General features: G+C 42.8%; 6 protein-coding genes, 2 non-coding genes and 1 pseudogene across 8 annotated transcripts; 7 read left to right on the top strand and 2 right to left on the bottom strand.

Moving 5' to 3' along the window:
• Positions 1-76: 76 nt before the first annotated feature.
• On the top strand, positions 77-4,179 carry LOC136491645 (uncharacterized). Its single transcript, XM_066487926.1, has 2 exons — positions 77-1,475; positions 2,837-4,179. The coding sequence occupies exons 1-2, from the start codon at positions 1,272-1,274 to the stop codon at positions 3,998-4,000; spliced, it is 1,368 nt and encodes a 455-aa protein (XP_066344023.1). The 5' UTR covers positions 77-1,271; the 3' UTR covers positions 4,001-4,179.
• Positions 4,180-4,813: 634 nt separating this feature from the next.
• Positions 4,814-7,433, bottom strand: LOC136493793 (probable galacturonosyltransferase 10). The gene is made up of 2 exons (XM_066489942.1): positions 6,969-7,433; positions 4,814-6,761 (listed from the first exon to the last, which is right to left on the bottom strand). The coding sequence occupies exons 1-2, from the start codon at positions 7,185-7,187 to the stop codon at positions 5,313-5,315; spliced, it is 1,668 nt and encodes a 555-aa protein (XP_066346039.1). The 5' UTR covers positions 7,188-7,433; the 3' UTR covers positions 4,814-5,312.
• Positions 7,434-9,435: 2,002 nt separating this feature from the next.
• On the top strand, positions 9,436-12,919 carry LOC136493792 (uncharacterized). The gene is given in 10 exon segments (XM_066489941.1): positions 9,436-9,810; positions 9,908-10,557; positions 10,559-10,672; positions 10,757-10,789; positions 10,791-10,946; positions 11,046-11,154; positions 11,270-11,328; positions 11,422-11,535; positions 11,657-12,308; positions 12,578-12,919. Coding segments are annotated over 10 exon segments (2,118 nt in total). The 5' UTR covers positions 9,436-9,677; the 3' UTR covers positions 12,676-12,919.
• Positions 12,920-13,176: 257 nt separating this feature from the next.
• On the bottom strand, positions 13,177-19,049 carry LOC136491606 (double-strand break repair protein MRE11-like). Its single transcript, XM_066487896.1, is given in 26 exon segments — positions 13,177-13,431; positions 13,560-13,736; positions 13,848-13,923; positions 14,190-14,230; positions 14,232-14,282; positions 14,284-14,427; positions 14,539-14,607; positions 14,696-14,773; positions 14,880-14,993; positions 15,383-15,465; positions 15,821-15,884; positions 15,968-16,030; positions 16,117-16,194; positions 16,372-16,443; positions 16,509-16,571; positions 16,717-16,824; positions 16,949-17,051; positions 17,152-17,243; positions 17,379-17,447; positions 17,519-17,638; positions 17,741-17,831; positions 18,017-18,174; positions 18,263-18,283; positions 18,285-18,405; positions 18,609-18,688; positions 18,901-19,049. Coding segments are annotated over 25 exon segments (2,115 nt in total). The 5' UTR covers positions 18,632-18,688; positions 18,901-19,049; the 3' UTR covers positions 13,177-13,395.
• Positions 19,050-19,224: 175 nt separating this feature from the next.
• On the top strand, positions 19,225-21,566 carry LOC136491608 (sm-like protein LSM7). Its single transcript, XM_066487898.1, has 5 exons — positions 19,225-19,392; positions 19,500-19,581; positions 20,486-20,557; positions 20,944-20,996; positions 21,314-21,566. Exons 1-5 carry the CDS (start codon positions 19,390-19,392, stop codon positions 21,398-21,400), a joined length of 297 nt encoding a protein of 98 aa, XP_066343995.1. The 5' UTR covers positions 19,225-19,389; the 3' UTR covers positions 21,401-21,566.
• A 135-nt stretch (positions 21,567-21,701) lies between these two features.
• LOC136491607 (N-terminal acetyltransferase A complex catalytic subunit NAA10-like) lies at positions 21,702-25,059 on the top strand. The gene is made up of 2 exons (XM_066487897.1): positions 21,702-22,885; positions 24,775-25,059. Exon 1 carries the CDS (start codon positions 22,286-22,288, stop codon positions 22,877-22,879), a length of 594 nt encoding a protein of 197 aa, XP_066343994.1. The 5' UTR covers positions 21,702-22,285; the 3' UTR covers positions 22,880-22,885; positions 24,775-25,059.
• Positions 23,490-23,603, top strand: LOC136495053 (small nucleolar RNA Z278). The gene has a single exon (XR_010768841.1). It is a non-coding gene; the product is annotated as a small nucleolar RNA Z278 (small nucleolar RNA).
• On the top strand, positions 23,714-23,835 carry LOC136495050 (small nucleolar RNA Z278). The gene has a single exon (XR_010768839.1). It is a non-coding gene; the product is annotated as a small nucleolar RNA Z278 (small nucleolar RNA).
• LOC136495048 (small nucleolar RNA Z278) lies at positions 23,963-24,074 on the top strand (annotated as a pseudogene).
• Positions 25,060-25,250: the final 191 nt, after the last annotated feature.

The following is a 25,250-nucleotide window of genomic DNA, read 5'->3' as shown; positions in this document are numbered from 1 at the left end:
TGTTGTGTGTGATTCCCATGGAACTTAATCAAAACAAAACTTGCGAGTTCAGATAGACTGGGTGCAACTGCCATTACCAGGACATGTTATTAGGGTCACTTAATCTAAATGTCCTGTCAGATTTGTACACTCGTTCGATCCTCTAAAAGCTGTAAAGCGAATATGTTACTAGCTTTACGAATAGTCACCATTTGCGTCCCGTGTATTACATTGTTTACTTTCTTTTGTTTGCGACTGCATCTTTCATTCTATTTTCATGTTGGTTGTTACCTTCACTTCTATTTATCCTTGTGTTTCCAGGACTATTTTGTAGGTTTGTTCGAAGTTATTGGTTGAAGCAAGGTAAAAGTGTTGATCTGTGAATCAATGGGGGTTCTGGTGTCTATCTTCTGTAAAATAATTTTAACATCGCGATGACAAAGGGTTACAACGAGATTGTTACACATTACGATTGTTTGGGGTGTGTATTTTTCCGTTGTTCCATGTGTAATGTCAATGAATTGGCAGCTAGTGCTCTTCCTTCCTTTTTAATACAAAAAAAAAATGTGCCAACGAATGATAAGAATCATATACTCCCATACACATTGCTCAAAAACAGTATTCTTATTATTATGGGAATTTCTTTGAAGATGGTGGACCTAAGTTGTGTACTTCATGTAGACATGTAGTCATCTTCTATATAATGCATTTTTCTCAACACCGTTCATGAATAATCACTTGAAAATTTTGTTGGAGAACATCATGAGCTCATTATTTCCTGTTGACAGAAGATTTTGTGGTTGTAGAAGATGGTGATGTGCTTTTTTGTCATTCTGGTCACTTTCATTCGTTGGGGATTTCCTGATCCAGTGGCCTCATATAGAATGCTGAGTTTGATGGGCAACGAACATGAACAATGATACTTTACTGTGAGATCAGATGCAAATACAAGCATCGTAGTCAATATTGCCTAAATCTAACGATAACCATCAAAAGTCAAAGAGAGCCAGGCGTTATACCTCTCTATGGCTCGAACAAATCAGCTACTGCTAGACTGAGATGAGCATGTGCATCAAGTATACACAATGTACACTAGCCCTAAGACTTGGCGCCACCTAGTGCCTGGTTACACCATTCCTAAGCAAGCTTACTTCTCTTTCCAGAACCGAAGCAACCGAAAAGGAAACCCCAGTTTCTTCAAGCTGCTGCCACAGCATTTGCCCCATTCTGCAGTAAACAGCATCACAGGATCTTGCAAAGGGTGCCCATAAGAGGGTGCGTGCACAGAGGAGATGGAAGCAAGCAAGCATAGATCAAGAAACGACAGAATGGGCAGCAGCAAGAGAGTGCCCCCGTACCTTCTGCTGGTGCTGCTGGCCATTGGAGCCGCTGCGGTGAGTGTCGGCATCCTGCACAAGATGAGGGAGCGCCACGTCCTTACCGTCCTCCTCCAGGAACGCGACCAGCAGCTCATCTCCTTCCAAGTCCTCCTCGAGGTATTGGATATGCATGATTAGTTTGCATGCATCCGTGTTCGAGAAAAAAGTGTGCATGCATCACCAATTGTGCTTCTAATAGATAGCTGTAGCTTGCCTGAATGCCTGTTTCTTTGTGCCTGCACTTTTTGATCGACTATGTCAGTAGATAATGGATACCCTGCTTTTGTCACCTGGAGTCCTGGACTATAAACTAATTAAGTATAGGCTATCAGTTGAAATTTTTCAACGATTTACAAGCTGCAACAGGAAATTGATGCTCATAGTATCCATCTGAAGTTCTGAAGAACATAGTTCCACCTGTACTGAAGACCTGTAGGACACTAATAAACCACTATGTAGAACACTACCAAAAAACAAGAACTTTATGTCCCCCGAATACATGACAGAATATTGTGCGCTCAAAGTAACAATTCAGCACATTGTAGATAAATTTTGGCCCTTATACAGAGATTTCTTAATCGAAACAAGGGTCTCAGACTACAAGTATTCAATTAACTTCAAACACCTTCAGGTCTCTGGATTACATTAAGCATAGTGCACTAAACTGAGTGCAAAAATATGAGTTAATGGAATACCACAACATCAGTTGTTAGAGGAGTCAAGGGCCTATTGGGCCTTAGCCAACATCAGTTCTCTTTGAAACGTTTCATCATCAAATAGATTAAAAATGCATTGGTACATAATACTTCAAAAGTCAAGATCTATCAATTGAGAATTGCCTATAATGTTTAAATTAGGGAATTCTTGTTACCACTAGTAAGTAAAATATAAGAAACAGTACAATATCATGCAAAGTATGATTCTATTTGCATTCAGTATTGTCATGACAAAACCATCATATTGCCAATTTAGGGTGTATGTAAGCACAAATTTCATGACGATTTACAGAAGAGCAGGAGAAAAATTCCCACATTGTAAACAGGGCCTTGGAAGAAAGATGGATACAACAAAACTACAGTGTTGCACATGCGAAATCTTTCCATACCCAAACCATGAAGATAGTGTCAAACCTAGAATCATGCCTTCATAAGTTAGTCCATATAAATCACCCCTGAGAGGACTTCAATATTGACACTATTTGCAGATATATATTTATCTGGAGGCATCACATCACAGTTTAGTTTTAAAATGCAAGTAGCCAACTAAGTCACTATATTCAATTGAACATCCTCTTATTCTGCAAGTAAATACTGAGAATATTCTGCCGTATGGTCCAATTGTTGATGTAAACTGCAATAGCTGTAGCACTTTAGAGCATTCTATCTGCCTTTTCTGTTAGTGTGTTCTATGAATTATCTATCCAGCCTGTTATTCAAGAACACCTCAACAACCAAATATTACTGTCTTGTTTTTGGCAGAAAGAAAAAGAAATTAATAAAGAGATGAGGAGGAAAGTTGACGAACTGGAAGCCAAAACATCTGTCCTGAGTATTGAGAGGGCAGAATTGAAAAACAAGCTCATGGATTCAGAAACTACCACCACATATCTTACCAACACCCAGAAAGAATTGGAAGCAGCTCTTGTGGAGAAAGAGAGCCATATCAACCAAATGAAAGAGAATGCAGCTGCTTCAAACCCAGATCAGACGACAACTATAAAGGAACTCCTGCAGCAGAAAGAAACTGAGCCTGAGCTTGACAAATCCGAAAATTCTAGTGATTCCATTCCTGCTACAGCAGAAGATAATTCCAACAGTACTACTATATCAGAGAGCAACCACAATGATGAGAGCATTGTAGTGGGAGCAAACACCGAAAATGCAACTTCTGAAACCGTGGTACTTGACAAATCTGAAAACTCCAGTGATTCCATGTCTGCTCCAGCAGAAGAAAATTCAAGCAACACTAATCCATCAGATAGCAGCCACCAAGATGAGGGCATTGTAGTGGAAGCAAAAAACGTTAATGCAACTTCTGATCTTGTGGTACTTGACAAATCTGAAAACACCAATGGTTCTGTACCTGTAGCAGAAGAACAAAATTCCTACAACACCACTACATGGGAGAGCAACCAACAAGATAACAGTTCCTCACAAGAACAGTTCTTAAAGTTAACAACCAACATAGAAGATGTCCAGCTTCAAGAGAACAAAGGTGATGCCAATGAGCATTCAGATGATGCTCCAGAGGGAAGCCATTCAGATAAATCTGAGCTTCAGCAGGGGAACCAAAAACTGATAGACAATCAGGAAGCCAGCAAAGAAGAATCAGATGGCACAAGACAGGTGGAGGACCCTCAAGGTGAGGCCAGCAATAACAGCAGAGAAACTAAATTGCTGGAGAAGGAAAATGAGAAAGAAAGAAATCCTGAGGGCACGAGCTCAGAAGACAGCTTAGGTGAAGCCAACCAAAACAAAACGCAAGCAGTGGAACCTGTTGTAGACCCCACAGATGTAAACCCCAGCACATCCACAAATAATGAGGAGAGAAGAGAAACAAACAAGAGACATAGAAGGAGAAGGTCCAGATCTAGAAGGAATAGGAAGGCCACTGTTGAGGTAGATGCCACAGCAAACCCATGAACTTTGGATTGGAAACGGCATACTCCGAAGAGAAGTAGAGAAGAAAGAGAATAACATATATGCAACTACATTTGTCATTTTGTAGCTGACGGCAGCATAAGTAACAGTTATTTTCATATTATAAATGGATTCCTTCTGTGGACTTGATTATGTAATGTATTTACACTTTATTTCCTGTAAACACTTGCCTGCGTTGTAGCTCATCTAAAGTTCAACCACATGTAATGAAGTCATACATAGTCTCTCCTCATAAATGGATGCAGTTGCAGAGCGTGGAGATGAAATAAGGGGGGGCCAAAATGTTCAGTATCAACCATACATAGGTTATGTTCTTTTTATTACAACAAACAAAATGCTTCTGCAGCCTCTTATGTTTTCTCTCAAATTCAAGACTTTGAGATTCTATTCTTGTACATATATGCTCTTCCTTGAACTTTAGCTAGATTTGTATTGTAAACTTTAAAACTTAGAAGCATGTATATATATAATAAGCAACTTATATCTATTTCCCCACTAATAACTAGCAGGTAGTAGCAATACATACATGCATACGTGCAACAACTAGAGAAGGATAATATATGTATATATGTGTAACAAGGAAGGGGGGGGGGGGGGGGGGGGGGGGGGGCGGAGCCCAGGTTGGCCTCTAAGAGGCTCCGCCAGTGAATGGATGCACAGACTTCCCTCATATTAAATATAGTATCGATGAACTTTTTCCCACAAGATATGTATTTGCAAATAAGCTTTACCGTCCTCACAACAACAACAGATGTGAAAACATTGAACAGCAAGAAAGACGAAACAAAATTCAGGTAGAGGTGCAAATGAGATATGTGACTTTACTTCTCAACATGTATAAAGAAATAAACAGAAAAAGGCTTAGCTGTTGTAAGTCTTTAGCATCCAATAAATATGGATACGTAACTCAAAACTTGTTGTAACACCTCAATAATTTAAAATCAATTCTACTACATCTCCATTCTGTGGTTCTGTTTCACCCAAAAAATTAAAAATGGAAAAATTACATTGATGGTCGCAAGTTATGAATGTATGTAGTGGATGTAGTTCAAGTAGCAGCCTACTGCATCGCAGTCTTAGCTCATGTCATGTTTACCTGTGGCTGGAGATATGTGATTGCTGTGCTTCATCAACTACAGGTGCTACAGACAGCCACTGATGTTTTGTCAGAGATTGTAACTTGAGAGCGAAGCCAGTTGATTTAACTACAATGTTTCCGTGCGGCAGTTGGAGCATGCGCTTGGAACATATCTACCACAGAGCTTACAAAAATTTCTAATGTGATACACAGCAATCAACACATGAAGCACTGCTGAATCAAAGGATGTGAATAGTCCACATAGTTATCCCAAAAGCTCTTGTACTTCTCCATTCCAATTTTGAGCCATGGCTTCATATTTCCATTGTAGTGCAGTACTGCCCCTTCCTTGATAGTAGCAGCATCCACAGTTGTGTAGCCAAGTCCCAAGACGTGCCATTGGGGATCCAATGCTTCAACCAAGCCATAGAAAGCAAGAAGCCCAGGTGGTAAAGACCCAAGCTTCCATAGGGTATGATCAGCATTGCGCTCCTGCCAATAATGATATATGCCTGTCACATTCTTGTTCCTCCATTCGACCAGATCAAGCACGTTCATACCAAATGCCCAGCCACAAGCATCAGGGTCAAAATGAGCACGGATTAGAGGATGGGAATGGTTAAGATACTTATGAAATCTGTGGAATGTCTCCATGCAAGTCTCTACAGCACCCATCACATTACCATTGAGGCTGATAGTAAACAGTTCTGATAGGTCCTTCTGAACAACGATATCATCATCAAGAAACACCACCTTCTGCAATTCGGGATATATTTCCGGAATGTAGAACCTCAAGTGATTAAGCATTGATAAGTACTTTGGGTTCCTGAATTTAATTGGTGTTCCACGATTACCACTGCCGGAGAAGTAGAACTTCTGGGTAGCAGCGTTCTGTAGCTGTTTAAGAACGGGAACATACGATGCATTGAGCCAGGTAAAGTCCTCCACCTTTTGTATCTCCACAGTGACCCCTCTGTAGTCATTCATGGCAAACCACGCCTTCATCGGAGCATAGTTCAAATCATCAGTCACTAGGTGAAAAACAACCTTGTCAGGGTGCCTCGAGTTTATAGCCGTAGAATTGACAACAACTGAAACAGCAAGGATGTTGTCTGAGAAGACACAGAAATGATAGAGGCTGTTATCCCTTAGATTGCTCTGCACTGCTGGGCTCCTATCTGAAAACTTCCTCTGAAGCTCAGGACTCTTGAACCATTCCATGGTTAACCGAACACCAAGGCAGTAAAGTCCCTTTGGGAGCTCCTCAGCAGCAATCTGGCCATATTTTGTGCTCTTCTCTGCCTCGGCTTTCGACTTCTCCTCTAGGGACTGAATCTGGCCTTTCAACTTCATGATCGTGATACCGCTGTCATACCGAAGCTGCTGCGCCTGGAAGAGCAGCACCGACATATCCCTGATCGCCTTCTCTGCTTCCTGCTCCATCACCGTGCCCCCATGGGCTGCAGCGTGCGCAAGGATGCTCTGCGCCCGCAGTACCTGGGCACTAAGCTCCGCCACGAACTGCAGGTTGTTTGCCTCCTTGGCAACGACGACATAAGTTTTGGCTAGATAAATCTGGTCCATGAGCTGCCTCGAGAACGAGCGGGCGCTCAGCATTTCGTCAGTCATGTTGAGCGCATCCGTGATTCCCTCCAGGTAAGTTCTCTGCACGAAAGAGGAGAGGTTTGAAAAAATAAACTTTCAGATGCTACTCGCTAGCACTCATTATCATCTTTCAACAAAAGGTAGCACTAGACATAGCTTAAGCAGATTCAGCAGGTGCCATGGCTACTGACTAAAATTGGCATGCTGGTAGTCAAACGGCCAGACGACGAAACGGTCCCCGAAATGCGAAAAATGCGACGTGGTTACCTGACGGAGGAGAGGGGAGGAGGTGGTCTCGGATCCGGAGGACGCGGCGGAGGTGGACGGCGACGCGCCGGGGTCGGGGGAGCCGAGGAGGACGGCGAGGAGGAGGACGCACGCGAGGGCGAGGAGGAGGGAGAGCGCGAGGCGCACCCACCACGGCCGCTGCTGCCACCGGCGCTTGAACGACGGCCGCCGCTGGTCCAGGAACGGCCGCCGCCTCATCGGACCTCGCGCCCCGCTGCTCTCGCCAGCAGGGCCGGGCGGGAGGCGCCGCGCCGCGCCGGGATCTGGGACGCGTTAACCGCCGCGCGCGCTCGCGGGCTGCTGGATCCTCTCGCCCGTTTCCTTCCTCCTGCGCCTTCAGATCTCGCTCGGACTCGTAGCAGCGCGGCCGGGCCGGCAGCGTCGTGTGCTCGTGCTCTTGGACCGACGACCGACGTGCCTTGCTTGACTGCGCTGCGACTTGTTGATCTGCCTGCCTGCCTCAGGGCTTATTTAGTTCCTCACTGATGTTTACTCTATATCTCTAAATATGGACTAAAAAATAAGTAATTATATAATTTACGACTAATTTATGAGATAAATTTTTTAAACCTAATTAATTCATAATTTAACAATATAGTGCTATAATAACACATGTGTTGATGGATTAATTAGGCTTAATAAATTCTGTCTCGTGGATTACTGATGGATTCTGTAATTTATTTTTTATTAATATCCCAACATCCCATATGATACTCCAATATGACACTCGATATGACCCTTTGCGCTCTGGATTTAAACAAACCCAGACACCGTTCAGATCCAAATGGACAAAGTTACCGCTTTGTCGATGCTTTCTCAGTTTCTCTTTCACCGTGGGAACGAAGCAACGAAGTTGTTTTTTATTTTTTTTAGGAAAAAAACGGTGTAGTGTTTGACAAATTGAGGTTTATAAGACTGTCTCCAACAACCGTTATCCAAAATACAAGATCCATTTCACATTTAGGTAGCGCTACAAATAAGGGGTTCAATATCTATTTTTGGTCAAGGTATACCTCACCTGACGTTCAAAATAGGTTTTCTACATAGATACTCTGTTGAAGACTATAGGTATTCTGTTGGAGATCCATTTTAAGTTTTTGGTTACCTAAAAGGTCGCATGTTGAAGACAGGTAAGAATGGGCACATTGACAATGTCTTCTTCTAGCTAGTTTCCTTTGAACCATTTCATTGCAAAATGCTATTCACGGAAATTTTACCACCTAATCACGCTTCGTATATACACCTTTGCATTTGACATACTAACACTATGAGTAGGAGCTGCATAGAATCCTAAGAAAAACTATGAGTAGGAGCTTTGTAACACTATCTTAGCATACGTTACTTCAACCTTCATCTTTCAGATTTTTTTTATTAGATTCTGGGAGGCTATCACCTAAACTATAGAATTAGCCCTACGTAGTCTTATTTCAACCCAACAAACTCATGAAATAAGCCTAAAATAAAATACATATGCAGGCCATATACGAGGTTTTTTTGTCCGAATCCCTTCAACGATTCAAAGTAATCCTAATCTAATAACTAGAAAGCTATAGAGAGTCATGTGCTTTAGATCTGAAAACGAACTCGTAGATGAGAACTTAGCATGCTGTGGCGCCTTGAACGGTCGATGAGCCAGCCATGGTCGTACATCTAAATGGTGTTAGTATGCCTCGTGTTAGTCTCGGAATTTTATTTTGGTTTTATTTGCATTTAATACTATGATACATCAATGGTTTTAATGACTTGGCAGGTTACTTATAAAAAAGAGAGAGAGTTTCACATGGTTTTATTTGAATGAAACCCGTTGTTATGGTTACTAACAAAAAAAAAAACTGACATAACAATCTTGATAACAACACTATAACGCACCGCTGACACTGGCCTCGGGAAGCTACAACGCCACAAGCCCACAATAATGAATTATTCTATGTGAGAGTAAGGCTAATAATACAGCTGGTTTGTTGGTTGTAAGGTTTCTTGTAGCCTTTTCTTAGCCCACTCATATAGTAGTTGGCTCTTTACAGTTAATACATGGCCCACTTGTCTCTCTCACAAATTTTTTTGGTTCTTGTGCCCAAGCCGGCTGTAAACTTATAGCCCGCTTCTTCTCTCTCCTCTCCTCTCTCCTCCACCTCAGCATTTAGTCGGCTTACAGCCTGCTATTATACTTGCTCTGAGTGGTGTCCCCTACTGGAACTAACAAAAGCCAATCGCATCAATATAACACGAATGTAGCTTGAGTTGGTGCAGTGCTGTTTTGCTGCAATCAGTGACTAAAGTCAAAGCGGTGATTATTAGATTGCTAAAAATGTATGACCTGTGATCCCGACAACGTTGGTTTTCTCTGTGATCTAGGTTGGTAATCTAATTCCATCTAGTAAGAAAATCCATCATAAAATATATATGAATCTGGATTTCGCATGATTTTATATTTGGTACAATCTACACCATGCTCATACTCATGTGAAATCACCAAATAAAAAACAGGTCGGTAAGGAAAATTCCCATATCGGGCACCGACTCAAGCAGACAAGGCCGGGCCAAGTAAAACGCGAATTCTACGCGGGCCCGTTTCGCGGCCCAACGTCTCGCTCTCGTTCCGCTCCGTGCCGACGAGTCGACGAGGCAATAAAGCAGGAGACGAACCAACCGTGCAGCAATTCCTCCGTCTGTCCCCTCGCAAACCCAATGGCGTCGCGGTCGCGCGACGACGAGTCCGCGCAGCCACCGTCGAAGCGGCCCCGGCGAGATGCCGAAGCGGATGCGGACGCCGCGGAGCCATCGCCGCGCGTGGTGCTCAACCCGGCGGACTGCGATCTCGGTACGCACTCACGCACTCGACACCCCCACGTCTTCTCTGCGCTTGGGTTCCCGTTACGCGCGTCTCTAATCGTGTTCTCGCCGCGGCGTCCGTCCAGATTTCGATGTCGGCGGGGGCGGTCTCCGGGGGAGCGCGCTGCACGAGGGCGCGTTCGCCTACTGCTGGTCCGGCGCGCGCGCGACGGTGGGCGCCAGGGGCGGCGGGCGGTACTGCTTCGGGTGCAAAATCGTCGCCGAGCAACCCGTGGAGATGGACCTCACGACCCCCGAGGAGCGCCACCTCTGCCGCATTGGGGTCTCGAGAGGGGATGATCCCGTAGGGGCGCTCGGGGAGTCCCAGCACAGCTTCGGGTTCGGGGGCACGGGGAAGTTCTCCCACCAGCGCAGGTTCGTCAACTACGGCGTCAAGTTCGGGGTCGGGGACACGGTCGTCTGTGCCGTGGACCTCGATTCCAAGCCCATGGCGTCGATCGGGTTCGCGAGGAACGGCGAATGGCTTGGTATCGCGAGGCATTTTGACGCGGGTGAGAAAGGGCTTGGTCTGGTTGACGCTCCTCTGAGGCCGATGCAATGGGGATCCGCACTCTTTCCCCATGTCCTGCTGAAGAATGTTGCCGTGGAGATGCAGTTCGGCAGAGAGGATGGGCTGCTGCCGGTTGATGGTTATGAACCCTGGGCCTCGGCTTTTACTCATGGGAATGCAGTATTTGGCCCTTCGTTTGAGCAAAATAAATGTGAGGTCATGATGACAGGTTGGTCTTCCGGCCTCAGGCAAGTCAACATGGGCAGAGAATTGGGTCAAGGAGCATCAGGAGAAACGTTTTATCCTTCTCGGAACTAACCTTGCATTGGAGCAAATGAAGGTTGGTTTTCCTTCTGGTGGCAATAGTATGGTGTTCTTTTAATCATGCTGCCTTTTCAATATATGACAGCCTTGATCATTGCAGGTGCCAGGATTGTTGCGTAAGAATAACTATGGCTGAGCGCTTTGATCGACTGATGGATTGTGCTACATGGATTTTCAACAAATTACTGACTAGGGCTGCAAACACCCCTCGCAACTTCATTATTGATCAAACAAATGTTTACAAGAATGCACGTATCCGCAAGCTGAGGCCATTTGCTAACTACCACAAGGTAAGCTGCAAAAGAGAAAAAGAGATGTTAGGTTTTCTGTATGGTAGCACTGGATTGGATCATAAGGTGTCTAATGTCACATACTCCCTTATGCAACAGACTGCTGTGGTCGTGTTCCCAACTCCAAGTGAACTGAAATCCAGGGCAGCAAAGCGATTCGATGAGATGGGAAAGGAAGTACCAGCTGAAGCAGTTAACGAAATGACAGGTACCTGGACATACACACGTTATTTTACTCTCAAGTAACATGTTCGCTGTCCAACTTCTTTTTTCAGTATCTCTACATCCATTACTTACCAGTTACCTTAAATTACCTTTTTCAGCCAATTTTGTCCTACCACTCTCAAAGGACATGCCTCATTCGAAGGAGCCTTTTGACGAGGTATACTCAAATTTTGATATAATAATTGTACAGCATCTTCTGACTACCCTCAAATGATTCCTTAGCTCACTGAGCTTTAAAAACATTTTTCAGGTAATCTTCACAGAGCTTTCTAGGGATGAGGCTCAGAGAACCCTAGATGAAATGCAGCGTGTGTTGCCGAGAATTGTGACCCCAAGCTATGGAAATTCCAGCAATCAAAATCATGTAATGGTGCCTTTATTGTTATTTTTGAAATAGTACCTTGTATGTTTTGTGTAATCATGGATCAGATTAGTGTCAATATGCAAAGCTATACAGCAATGTTCTGATGTTCGGGTGCTTACAGGCTAGTTCAACATATGCTGGGACTGCTGCTCCACTTGATCCTAGTGCAAGGTCATCAATGCCAGGCTTTTACCCACCAATGGCCAATTCATATGGAGTTGGCACCCTACCTAGCAGTGCTGCTACTTTCAGCACAGGTGTGCATACTGCAGGCAACACAACACATGGACAGGCACCATGCAGTGTTCGAAGTTTCCAGAGTCCAGCAGGAAACCAACATGAAATCCATTCAGGCTATCCAAGTGCTCCAAACCAATATCAGATGCCCTCAAGCTACCTGAGTAACCCAAACCAATATGAAGTCCGTGCAAGCTACCAAAGTACACCACTTCCTGGATATGGACAGAGTACATATGGTTCCCATAGGAACCCAAGCCCTTACAATCCTAATCCTTACAATACCGAGATGCACCAAAGTATTCAGGCTCCCATGAGTAACAGGAACCTCTACCAGGCACCTGGGTCAGCAGAAGCCTATAGGGCACCTGGCTATGCAGCTGCAAATCTGATTGGGAGGCCACATCACGTGTCATCACCATCAACTCTTCCAGCACATGGTCAACAAGCAGCTGCTCAGTGGGTGCCAAATCAAGGCAGTTCTTGCTCATGGAGTTCTGACAGTTACAGGCCCTACTATGGACAACAGTCTCATGGTAAGTGATCGCCTTGTAGTCCAGTTTCTGCATTTTACCAATCATTCTTGAAAACCATGTGCATTTTCCATAAAAACCAACAGCTACCATTCCTTTAGCTAATCTGTTTTAGCTTACTTGCTATTCACTATTCAGGATTGCATGTCACTTGGTTTTGCCTGAATTTAACAATCATTGATGCACCCTTATCTTATCGTGCTTTTAGTACTATCCTGTTGAATATGGTAATTAATATTCTGCTAACGCACGTTTTCTTCAACTGATGGCAGATGTGCACCGACCGCCGAATGCTGCATTGGCGCCACCTCCGAGCCATCCTCACGGTTCTGCACCTAACAACATGAATGAATGGCGGAGCCCTTGGTAGAACTAGCTTTGCTGGCAGCTAGTTTGTTTTCTATAGATAACACGAGATACATATAAATCACAGGGTTCAGGTTCTAGGGAACCTTCCTGCCTCTATTATGTACAGTACAAAGCAATGCCTTTAGCAGCACGTTTGTGGATTATCTTGTTCAAAAGTTTTCATTTTGGTGGATATCATTCTGAATTTTACAGAGGAAGGTAGATTCATGAATAGTTCACTCGTAATATTCTGGAGCTCAGAAATGTGGTTATTTGAAGGGCGCCTGTGACGGAAGGTCCCGGGTTCGAGTCGCGGTCTCCTCGCATTGCACAGGCGAGGGTAAGGCTTGCCACTTACACCCTTCCCCAGACCCCGCACAGAGCGAGAGCTCTCTACACTGGGTACGTCTTTTTTTTCTTTAGAAATGTGGTTATTTGATTATTTGGTGTCATGTATCGAGAACTTTGCATGATAAGATACGTTAACCTGGGCTGTGCAATTCAGCTTTGACGAACACCATGATTTCTCAAAATTCATTTGACATGCATAATATGTACAATGCAACCGCTGGAATTTAGCAGCTAAAGGATGTATAAATCCGTTACACTAGGGCGTGCACAAGATACAGTCAGTTCACGGCAACACAAACTATTGTCGACGTCCAGGTTGATGAAAACACGCCGGCTCTTCTAAGACAGATACCTTAGCCTAAACTCTCATGAGCAAGAACTTCCTAAAGGGTCATCTCTTCCTGACAGCGCCATAGTTCCTTGTGACCTGCGAAAGACCAAAAAAATCTTAATAAACAAACTCATTTTACACAATATGTTTCCTTTCAGATGTAGCACAGCACAAAATTTGGCTACAATATGTGAACTAAGAACACTGAGGTGATATTCTCTGACCCGAGGAGGAGCTTTCTTTGGTGGCTCATCTTCTGAATCATCATCATCTTTGCTCATCATACTTTGGATGGAAGCAATATCTGTTTTTCGCCCCCTCTTCGCAGTGGAACCTCTGCCTCTGCCTCTACCTCTAGGAGCTGTTCTTTTACGCCCAACTTGTTGCGCACTCTCCTCTTCCTGAGAGCATTTAAGAATAAAAACAGATCATGAGATGATTTGCAGGCATACAAGGCAGTCCAGTTTATTTTCATAGACCTGCACCAATAAAAATTGTGGAAATAGACATACTGAATTTTCAACAACTTCATTTGCATCTGCTTCGTCCTCTGAGGAGACATCCTCACTACGGATAACAGTAGTTGACCTGCAAATGTTGACTAGTAAATTAGCAATGAAGTTAGTTTTCCCAAAAGAAGAGCATTTTAGCTTTACTGAAGCCTGAAAGCAGGGCAGCAAAAATTCAGCAACTTCCATAAAGTGCATTTGAGTGCAAAATTAGGCTTGACGTGGCTATTCCAATTGGACATGGCTGCATAGCTACTTTTCTCCACAGGCAACAAAGAATTCTATTGAAATTTAAAGTGTTCAAACTTCAAAGATGGAAAGATGATAAAGGTTTGAATTAACAACCTCGACTGGCTGAAACTAAGAGTGGTCTGCTTCATTGAAGCTGGTGCCTCTTCCCCTGCCTCTTTTGGAAGCACCACGTTTAGCAACATCAGCAAGTATCTTTGGAGGGTCTAGTAAATCCAGATGATTTTCGTCCAACATCAGTTGATCTTGCACCCAGAAGCGTATCCCTGGTGTCTTCGTCATCACTGAATGAGTTCAGGCTGCTTTGAGCTGTAAAAGATTTACCTCCAGTATCCTAGTTAAATGTCACAAGAGTTATTAGCTGTCCAGTATCCAGCCCAGTGGAAAAATACAAAAAGCAAAAATAAAAATAAAAAGATATTAAGGCTCAAAGATAATTAAGCACCAAGTTCTGAGAGCTTGATGGGAAGCGTGTGCCATCCTTGGAGCGTAGGGACCTTTCCTTAACACGTTCCTAGAGGGTACAAGATGTGGAATCGTTAACCTATATGAGCCAGGACATTATTGTGTGATTAGAGTAGAAAAGTAGAAGGCTTTAACACCTGCATGCACTCATTAACTTTGACTATTATGTCTTCTTCCTCAATTTTGGATTTATCTGCTTCAGAACTCAACTTATTCTGCAAAAATTATCAAGCTTTGGGGTTTAGAGGTTATGATTGTTCTCTGGCATCATATGCCCAACTGCAGCTAAAGCTAACAATAGAAAATGGTGGGGAATCATACCTTGGTTTCTTCAAGGTTTCGCTGCAAACATGAATAAAATGCCATCTTGTCATCCTTGTTCACAAAATCATGCAATGCAATGTCCAAATCATCAACCGGAAGAATCTCCATTTTCTGAAACCAAAGGAAGGAATGTGTGCTGTTGTAAAGATTACATTTTAAGTACACATAACGACTTCAGAGAAACGGGATTGAAAATGAAATAATCCTCACAGCACATCATGCGCATATCTAGACCATGTGATACACAGAGGGCCTGATTATGGACTGGGAATTTATGCGATGCCTAGAAATGAAACTCTACCCAGACATCTTTATGGGAATTAAATTAATATACCAACTGAATCAAATTGGTATGCTAAACTAAGTAACTAACAGAGGAATTATATTTTTGCTTAGTTCGCACAATTAGAAGCAGCCAGTAAGAATAGAATGGATAACAACATTTATTCCATCCTCAAACAGAGAGCAAATGGACACAGTATATGCAGTTCAAAAAGTACCAAGTTACTCTCTGCAACCAGAGCTTCGATTGTTTGTTGGTTTAGTTCCTCAGGACGAAGTTTCTCAGAATCATCAATGTGGTCTACAAGATAGGCATGGTTAAAAGGCACGCCATCTCATCATTAAGAAAATGAACAAGTTATTTGTAGCTTGTTCTCAATAAGTAAATACTCCCTCCGTTCCAAATTATAATTCATTTGACTTTTTTGACACCAAGTTTGACCACTCGTCTTATTCAAAAAAAAATTGTGCAAACATAGTCAAATTTAAGTCATTATTGAAGAATTTTTGTTAAAAAAGCAAGCCACAGCCAAAGAAGTGATATTTTGCACAAATTTTTGAATAAGACAAGTGGTCAAACTTGGGGTCAAAAAAGTCAAACGAATCATAATTTGGAACAGATTTAGTATCAGATTTTGAGAAAAAAAAAGAAATACCTCCTGTAGTCTGGCGTTTCTTTGCTGATTTTGAGAAAATGAGAATATCTTGAGGGTTTGCGACCTTACAAAATTATCAAATATAAGTTCATGCAAGTAAGCATTAAAGTAAGATTGAGGCAGCACGCTTCAGTAGTACCACAGTACCTTTCCTACATACTTCTGACCAAAACGTTGTGGGTTTATTGTTGAAAACCCAGAGTAATCTACCTGCAGAACAAAATGAGCAATATCACCTGTTCTTTCTTTCTTGATGACTTTGCACCCAGACCCAGTCATATGTTGAGTTTTATTACCTTGATTCTAACTAACGGAAGTTTGGGCTCCGATCTGCTGGCAGTTGGTTGGCTACTCTTCTCAATCAGATTTCTTACCTGAAGCAATTCAGTAATGCAACACCCATGAAAAGCCAGTTACAACTTTTTTACTGAAACTAATATTTATCAACAAAATCTTGCTAGACAAGAGAAATTAACAAACAAACTATTCTTGAATGTTTCGCAATAACATGGATCAAAATTCAGTAATAGAATGCAAAAACGCAAACTCACAATTTTATCCAAATGTTCAAGCACAGAGGCCTGATCATTTGGGTCAACATCTGCTTCATCTTTCAACACAACCTACAAATATCAATAGTGAGATTCACTAACTAATATGTGAAGCATGAAATACGAAAGTGACCTGCCTCAGCATACTCAAAAGGTCTGACAGATCTCAGAGGTATTTTGGTTGGCCTGTACTGATTTCCCTGTTTATGAAACATGTAAGGATTCAGAAAATATATACACCAAGCACATTAATCATGACTGAGAGTTTAGTTTTTCTCGAACACGTAGGAGAGCTGCGTATCATTATACTAAGAAGAAAGAATGAGAGTTGTCTCAAAAGAAAACCTTGATTTCTAACAAAAGAACATGCTTTGGTTTTGCTTCACCATCAATCAGGGACGTCGCAACTGAGGAGCCTGGTTGAGTGATGTGGAAACCCATTCCAGGGACCTCCTGTAAATAGTATATATACAATGAGTGCATGGCCAGTTTTTTTCCTTAAAAAACATACAACAACAACTCAACAAAGCGTTTTTAGTCCTCAATAACGTAAAAAAAAAAAATCTCAAGCTGTTACCTGAGGATCAATGAGGCATTCATGCTCATGGCCCCATACAACAAAATCCAGAAAACGTGGTAAAAAATGCTCATTGATGGCACTTTTAGGGTTTGACTTTATCCTGCAAGAGTGCAGTTGTACATTGCTTTCATTAAACAAAATGAAGGGCCAACAAGAATTGAACAAGCTATTTTCCTTTGTTGTTAATTTGCTATGTCCACCTGTTCTGATGAAGTACCAATATATTGAACCAGTCAGACACTGATTCCCCATCTTGAGTTCCAGGTCGCATCCACTGTACTGAATGAGGCGTCTGAAGTATTGCAATACAAAATATGACATCAATAGTAAGAAGAAGCTGGCATGTAATATTTGAATTATCTAAGCAGTTTCTTGTCCTAGTGTCAAAATTATTTCAAAGTCATGAAGGAAAAAGATGGAAAGGCACCTGAAACATTCTATTTAGTCGTTCATCTCTAATGTTGCCAAGACCATATAGTGCAACCGAAGTCATGCCCTGAAATAATAGGAAAGCAATGAATCAGCGCATAAAACATTAAGATATTGCATGTAGCTAAAGTGCTGCACCTTTTTTACGAGTACAGGATAAACTGCTATCTGACCAACGCCAGAGCCACCAAGGTCCATCTTTCCAAAATAATTTACAAGATTGCAAGCCGAAAGGATATCGATGGCAGAGAGATTATCCTACAGTCAGAAACATAAATTCATGAAAGGAAGCTGTCATTGATCATAAGCACAATTTCAGTATAATAAACAAAATTCAGATGGTAAGAAACAATGCCATACCACTCCAGCAGGGTCATCATGATTTCCATGGATGGTGAACACAGGCAGACCAACATTGAAGTTGGGGTCTTCATAATTTACCTTACCAAATCTGAGAATGCAATAAGAAATTTTCGTATGAAAATGAGAAACACACACACACACACACACACACACACATTTCTACACATTTCAGAAGTCCTCAAAAGGTATGTGAAACAAATGAATTTCAGAAGTTAACAACATCACTGCAAGAGCTTCTAAGGTGTAGTTGTCTTTAATGTAGATCTATGAAACCTGTTTGGGAAGTTGACTGTCTGATCACTGACAACCTGGAACTTTATTGGTTGATCATTTAGGCAGTAGCGCCGTAGAATCTCAATCGTTTTTACCAGGGTTGAGCGCGACGGCTTGTTCTCATGGAATAGATCACCGCCAAGAAGAATAAAATCTACCTGCAATGCATTCTCGCATATTAAACAACGAATGGGCTCGCCAGAACTGCGGAAAACAAGTGATGTCAACAGAATATGACTCACAAACCTTGTTTTGATCCGCCAACTGCGCAAATCTCCTCAAATGCTTGAAAGGAATCAAACCTACGTATCTCATCTTTCTCCATGTAGCCTAGATGGCAGTCGGTTGCTACAAGTATTCGGAGTGTGTTGCTATCGCCTTCCCCTCCCCTGCAATATCATTTGACAAGTTAACATAGTATAAGAACCCTGAACCCAGCATCAAACAACAGGCAACCATACTGATCGCTTCATGCAGCTATTTAGTCCATTTCACAAAGGAAGCAATTGGAACAGAACAACCACAAGAGAGCTGCAATCCTCTGCATAACCTGAAACCAAGGTCTACTGATGTAATGAACAGGATAACTCACCTAGGTTGTGCTGGTTCGGACATTGGACCCCGAACTCAACGTCTTGGCCAAATCAATCCGTTGCTGTAAAATCTAATGCACTGCAAAAGCAACCATTGCACAAGTTAAAATAACAGGGGCGGACGACTCGATATTTTTTCCAAAACAAAACAAAGTTATTAGTAGGCATAATACATGTATATACAACTTGCGATTAAATCAGTTCCGAATACAAGTAGCCCCAAATAGCTTAGGTTTGGGTTTGGGCGCTCGGTTTCGCAAAGCAGCAAGGGAAGAGAAGGGGCGAACATACCTGGCAGGTGCAGCAAGGGAAAGGTTTAGGGTTTAGGGCGGAAGAGGCCGGGGGTCGCCCAGTCGTCGCCACGAGAGAGGTCAGAGGTGAACGGGAGAGGAAGACGCAGAGGTGAATTTTGGTCAAGGTCCTGTGGGAATTTTGGTCTAGGTCCTGTGGATTTTTTCCCACGCTGCTTTGGTGCGTGGACACAAACGGCGAGTGGGCCAGCCCATCCCCGCGGACTGATTGCCGCGAAAAAAGAACAGGTGGCCCAAAAAAATAACTGACCAGGAACAAATCATCGGCCCAAAAAAGGAAGGGGAGCTGCTTTTCTTCGCTGCTAGTTTTCCCCATCTCCACCTCCCCCTCCCCGTCCTCCCGAGCTGCGGCGGCCGCATCGATTGCTAGGGCGAAAATCCGCTCGACTCTCCCGGCGATTTCCGGCTCTCAGGGGGAGACAGGAGGATCCGCGGGAAGGATTTGGCTGCATCCTAGTGTCGTGTTGAGATGGTAAGCGTCGACGCCACTTTTCCGCGTGCGCGGAACACTCAACTTGTTTAGATTCCTCTAGTGGCGCGTGATGCGAGGTTGAGTGGTGCTGCTTGTTTCATGGTCAGGCTGGGCGCAAGGAGACTGCACTCGACCTGGCGAAGTTCGTCGACAAGGGCGTCCAGGTGAAGCTCACCGGCGGCCGCCAAGGTTGATTTCACATCTCCCTCCCTCGTTCATTCCTTCCTCCTAACTGTAACTATCAGGACAGTTTGGTGCTCCGAATTTGCACCTTCTCCTTGAGCAGGGTTTAGCTATTGGTTACTGTTAAGTGGAGTCCTACGATAGTCTCTATCCAGCTGGTGATATGAATCGGAGGGATAAATACCTTGTTCATGCGCTTATTTGTGCGAACTTGTGCTGATGTATTGTTGTTTTGGATAAATTATCGAGTGAAATTCACAAAACCCACCACAAATCCCAGTGCTTGGTTATACCAAGAGTCATATATAAGTCATTGTTGTCTGACGGTACATTAGTGAACCACAAAACTTGGGATTAGTAGTACATGCCAAAGCCTTGGGTTTTGTGACACTTGGGATCGTAATCCTAGGTTTTTTGTGAAATTTACTCTAAAACATAGTGTGTGCTTGCTCTCTGACTGGGTATGTGTTTGTGTGCTTGTCTTTATAGAACACTAAAGGGATATATAAATTGGAAAATCAAAACGAACTAGTAATGTTGTCACCATTTTGTGTTCTACAAGTCAGCCTGTTCGCTGGTTGGTTTCTGGGCTGATAAGCCTGGCTGGTGCTGGTTTGTTGTGAGAGAAAAATACTGTACCATGGCTGATAAGCCCTGGCTGAAACCAACAAGCGAACAGGCTGAAGCCTGAATGTGGAATGTTCACTGCAGTCATTTACACAATCTCTTGGCTTGCAACTTCCTTTTTATGTTGGAATCATTCATGTATCCATCTTAGGCATATTGTCCCCTTGTGCTAGTTGCTGAAGTTTGTGTAAGCTCCTTCAGTGATTTAAAGCCGTGGAACTTCTTGTAGTTTTTCTGGTTTTTGTTCTGTAATGCTGACCTGCCACCGTATTCATGCATCCAGTGACAGGAACTCTAAAGGGATATGACCAGCTACTCAACTTAGTGCTAGATGAAGCAGTCGAGTATGAAAGAGGTATTTTCTGATTCCTTTGGTTCTATTGTGTAACACGGAGTTTGCTCATTGAACTTGGCTAGGGTTAAGACTTATGAAACAATTTAAAAGCACATTTTGCCTCAATTATTTTGGGCAGTTAGCATTTGCAAGCTAATTGTTTAATTAAAATTTAGCTGTGGGGATAAAATAACTGTTTACTAGCACTGAACTAAGTGTTAAAGACTGAATGGAGAATGGACTATATATTCTGCAAATAACAGGGTCATAGTGCCCCATATCTGTCTTTCAAAAAAATGTGCCTCGTGTCTGAAGCTCATATGCTTCATGTGCAGATGGAACAATGTTAAATTTTTGTTTATAGTGCTTAATGGAATGATCCATAATCTTGTCATTTTTTTTTGTAGAGCAAGATGATCCATTGAAGCTATCAGGGAAAACCAGACAGCTTGGCCTCATTGTAAGTATTCCTTTCTGACAATTGTTGATTTAACCTTTGTACTCGGTCATTCCTATGATATTTGAGTAATGCATGGGGAGCTGATGTTGAAGTGTGCCATTGTATTCTTCTAACAAGCTTGTACTCAGTTTGTTAGCGATGAATGATTCTAATAATAATTAGCGATTAGGCCCAGGCATTACCTGAAGAAAGTTAAGAAACTACATAATTGTCTGAACGCTGATAAATAAATTACTTTTGGCATATGCGATGGTCCTTTTTTATGGGCTTTACAACTGCAGATCTGAACATCATGCATCCCATTCTGGTTCTTGCAGGTGTGCAGAGGCACGGCTGTCATGCTGGTCTCACCGACCGATGGAACTGATGAGATCACCAATCCTTTCCTTGCGGACGGAGCATAAGCTTGCACTAGAACCGTGCTCTCAAAGCACCCTCAGAACAATGTCCCATTGGAAAAAAAAGAACTCCATTCTCGTGTATTAGTTTCTCGTGTATTAGTTGTACCGGTTGGTGATAACACTATAATTTCACTGTTGCAACTTAAAAAATCGACCCTATGGTTGCTAACGTGCTGCTGCTGAGTACTTCCGCTTTCTTTCCTTTTTTTTTCTGATGCTACGAGTTCTGTTTTATTATGTGCAGTTCTGCTTTAGAACAGAAGGACAAAATGAGATCTAACGGTCATGCACGCACGCCGTTCGCTGCAAACTTTGGTGGTGAAACAGCAGCGCTCATCAGGAAATTGACACGTCTCACTTTTATGCATTTATATTCTTATAATTTTTGCTATCTGAGCAACTCCAAAAAAAAGACTCTTTATATCCTTTATTTTTTATAAAAAAAACATGTAGCGAAGCCCCCTACTGATTACAGATCTGTGAGTAATCCGACGAATTTATTAAGCCTAATTAATTTGTTACATATGTTATTGTAGTATTACGGTGTCAAATCATAGACTAATTAGATTTAAAAGATTCGTCTCATAAATTAGTTGTAAACTATGTAATTAGTTATTTTTTTAGTGTATATTTAATATTCGATGCCTAAACGATACGAAGTAAACGGATCTAAACAAGGCCTACGGAGATCCGGCGGCCGCCGCCGTCCGCATCACCATCGCGACTTATGTTTGACCACTGCTGCCTTGTATGTCTTGGATCCAAGATTTCTCAGCAAAAAAAAGACATGGGATTATTGATCAATTCACCATCCTCTTCATCTCGCCGGAGAACCACCGAATCCACCGCATCGGAGAGCGTAGAGGTTAGAATTAGGCAGAGGTCAAGATGGTGTGCATCCGGCAGGCGACTATCGACGACCTGCTGGCGATGCAGGCGTGCAACCTGATGTGCCTACCGGAGAACTACCAGATGAAGTTATACCTCTACCACATGCTGTCGTGCCCGCAGCTCCTCTTCGTCGCCGAGGACTACGGCGGCCGCATCGTCGGCTACGTGCTCGCCAAGATGGAGGAGGACCCCTCCGAGCCCTGCCACGGCCACATCACCTCCCTCGCGGTCCTCCGCTCCCACCGCAAGCTCGGGCTCGCCACCAAGCTCATGTCCGCAGCGCAGGCTGCCATGGACCAGGTCTTCGGCGCCGAGTACGTCTCCCTCCACGTCCGCCAATCCAACCGCGCCGCCTTCAACCTCTACACCTCCACCCTCGGGTACCAGACCCACGACATCGAGGCCAAGTACTACGCCGACGGGGAGGACGCGTTCGGCATGCGAAAGCCTCTCCGGCAGCCGCAGCCAAAGAAGCACCACCACCACCACCACCACGGCCCCGGTGGGTGCTGCTCCCACGACGCACCAGCGGCGGCGACTGGTTCTTCTCCTCAGCCTTCTAGTTCGCCGGATAAGAAGGCTAACACTTGACGGAGGGTAAGCTTTTCCTTGCAAGCTCTGGATGTTACGTTCTCGCCTAATATATCGTTGACAGGTCACGCCGAGTTCGTTGTGATTAGGCTGTGATTTTGGTTGACAGATCAAATTAGTAGTTTAGTGTATGTATGTAAATGTGCCTCCCCTCACCTTTGGTTTCCTGAGAACGTTCACTCTCAAGACAGCCCAATCAGGGAGGCACGTAGCAATTATTGGTGAGTTTAACGTGGAAGCTTACTGTTTCTTGTCGTGGTATTGCTTCTAAAATCTCTCACTAAATCAACTAGCACCGCAGTTGCTTGTGCTTAGCTTATTTATTATTCGATGATTATTGTTATGATGAGTTGGAAGGGCGGGCCTGGTGCAAGCGGTAGAGTCTTACCGCCTGTGACCGGAAGGTCCCGGGTTCGAGTCGCGGTCTCCTCGCATTGCACAGGCGAGGGTAAGGCTTGCCACTGACACCCTTCCCCAGACCCCGCACAGAGCGGGAGCTCTCTGCACTGGATACACCCTTTTATTGTTACGATGAGTTGATTAGCATCAGCTTTCAATTCCCTTTGTTGTATTGCCAAGTTTGTAATATTGATATGAAAATGTTTTCCTAGGCAATGATGAATCGCGCTTTGAATTATATGTAGATGACTCCAAGTCCCCGAATTTCAGGGAGAACCTACTTGGGGTCCTACATTGGAATGAGATATACAGGCTTTACTGAGTTTTATGAACAAAGCATTTAACAATATTTTGAACACTGTATATGCGTTTTTTTTTGTTTCCTGGTGGGTATTGTTCTTGAATGAAATTGTCCATATTCATTTTATTTGGCTTGCTTATGGTGATTTGCCTAATGTGTGAGGACGTGAGGTGTAGACAACTCCAAGTCCCTGCTTGCCAGGGAGAACCTACTTGGAGTCCTACATTCAAATGAATTTATGGGCATTTTCTGAGGTGTTTTTTTTGTGCACTGTAGTTTTGGTTTAAATATTTGCCCTATGTTATGTTCAGCTCTTTCTTATCTTTCACTGTTATATCTGAAAGCTTATGAACCAAATGCATCCAATTTTCACCTTCACAGTAACCTATGATGAGTTGCCCAACATGTGAGGTGTAGGTAACTCCAAGCCCTGATTCAGGGAGAACCTACTTGGGGCCCTACATTCAAATGAGATACACGGGCATTTACTGGGGTTTATAAATAAGGCCTAATGTTTTGTCTTAGTTTGTTGCATGTATAGTGTACGTGAGACTTGCTTTGATGATAGATTGGTTCTTTAGCTGTATGTTATTGCTCATGTAATTATTATCCATTGGTGAGATGTTTATGCCTTTTCTTCTGGCCAATGTTTTATCAGCAAAATAAATTACTTTGTGAGACTGCCTGTGATGATTAGTCTGCAAAATCGATGTCCTGTGGATTCAAGCCCCTGTTTCAGGGAGAACCTACTTGAGGAAACATGGTACATAATATGACATCATTTGATAAAACTAAGGCATTACAGAAGAACCTTATTTCCTTGTCAGTTTTTGCTTTGTGCTCTATCCTTTTATTCTGATACTCTGAAAGTTGAGTTGAGGTCATATAAGAATCCATGCAATCATCTTCCAGTGATGTTTCTGTCTGCAAAAAGGATGTGCTATGTATCCAAGTCCCTGCTTCAGGGAGAACCTACTTGGAGAAGCAGCATCTAATATGACATGAATTCAGAGAGACTGAGATAATATTTGCTGCATTATTGTTATGTTTTATTTCTCTCTTTTAGATACATTTTGTAAGTTTCATGAAAGCAAGGTGATTTTGTTTTTTTGACATTCTTTGATCTGCATTGTGCAATTTAAATATTGAAGCTGAAATTCAATTTTGGTACTTAACTAGCTTCTGAATATTGCAGACTCATATGTACAGAGAGGAGTCACCAAGCCCATTGGACTTTCTATACGCATCTTTCCTCTCCCCAGAAGGTCAAAGATTATAGTCAGTGAGAATGGCAAGCAAATATACTTGACAATATACTTGACATTGGTATTGTGTTTGTAAAAACATGTGCTCCAACGCTGGTTCTCACAGTTCATTTGATTAGTCATTATGCCTGACAATTTGGCCAGATGTTATACCGCAGAATTTAATACAAGTTTGGAACCTGTAATGCCGTTGTTTTATTATTGGATCACTTACAGAGTGCTGTTTTCAGATTTAATTAGCATCCAAAATTATTAGTCAATTAGAACTCCAGTGTTGAGATTTCTGCGTCGTCATCATCAATGCTAATTGTTTTGAAAAATAAATGCTTTTCCCTGAGTAAATAGAAGATAGCTAGGCCATTCTGCTGTTTTCAGATTGAATTAGCATCCAAAATTATTAGTCGAT

This window comes from Miscanthus floridulus, chromosome 11 (genome assembly GCF_019320115.1).
Source record: "Miscanthus floridulus cultivar M001 chromosome 11, ASM1932011v1, whole genome shotgun sequence".
Lineage (NCBI taxonomy): Eukaryota > Viridiplantae > Streptophyta > Magnoliopsida > Poales > Poaceae > Miscanthus > Miscanthus floridulus.
Note: the sequence above shows the minus strand (reverse complement) of the source record. Positions and strands in the feature narration are given on the sequence as shown.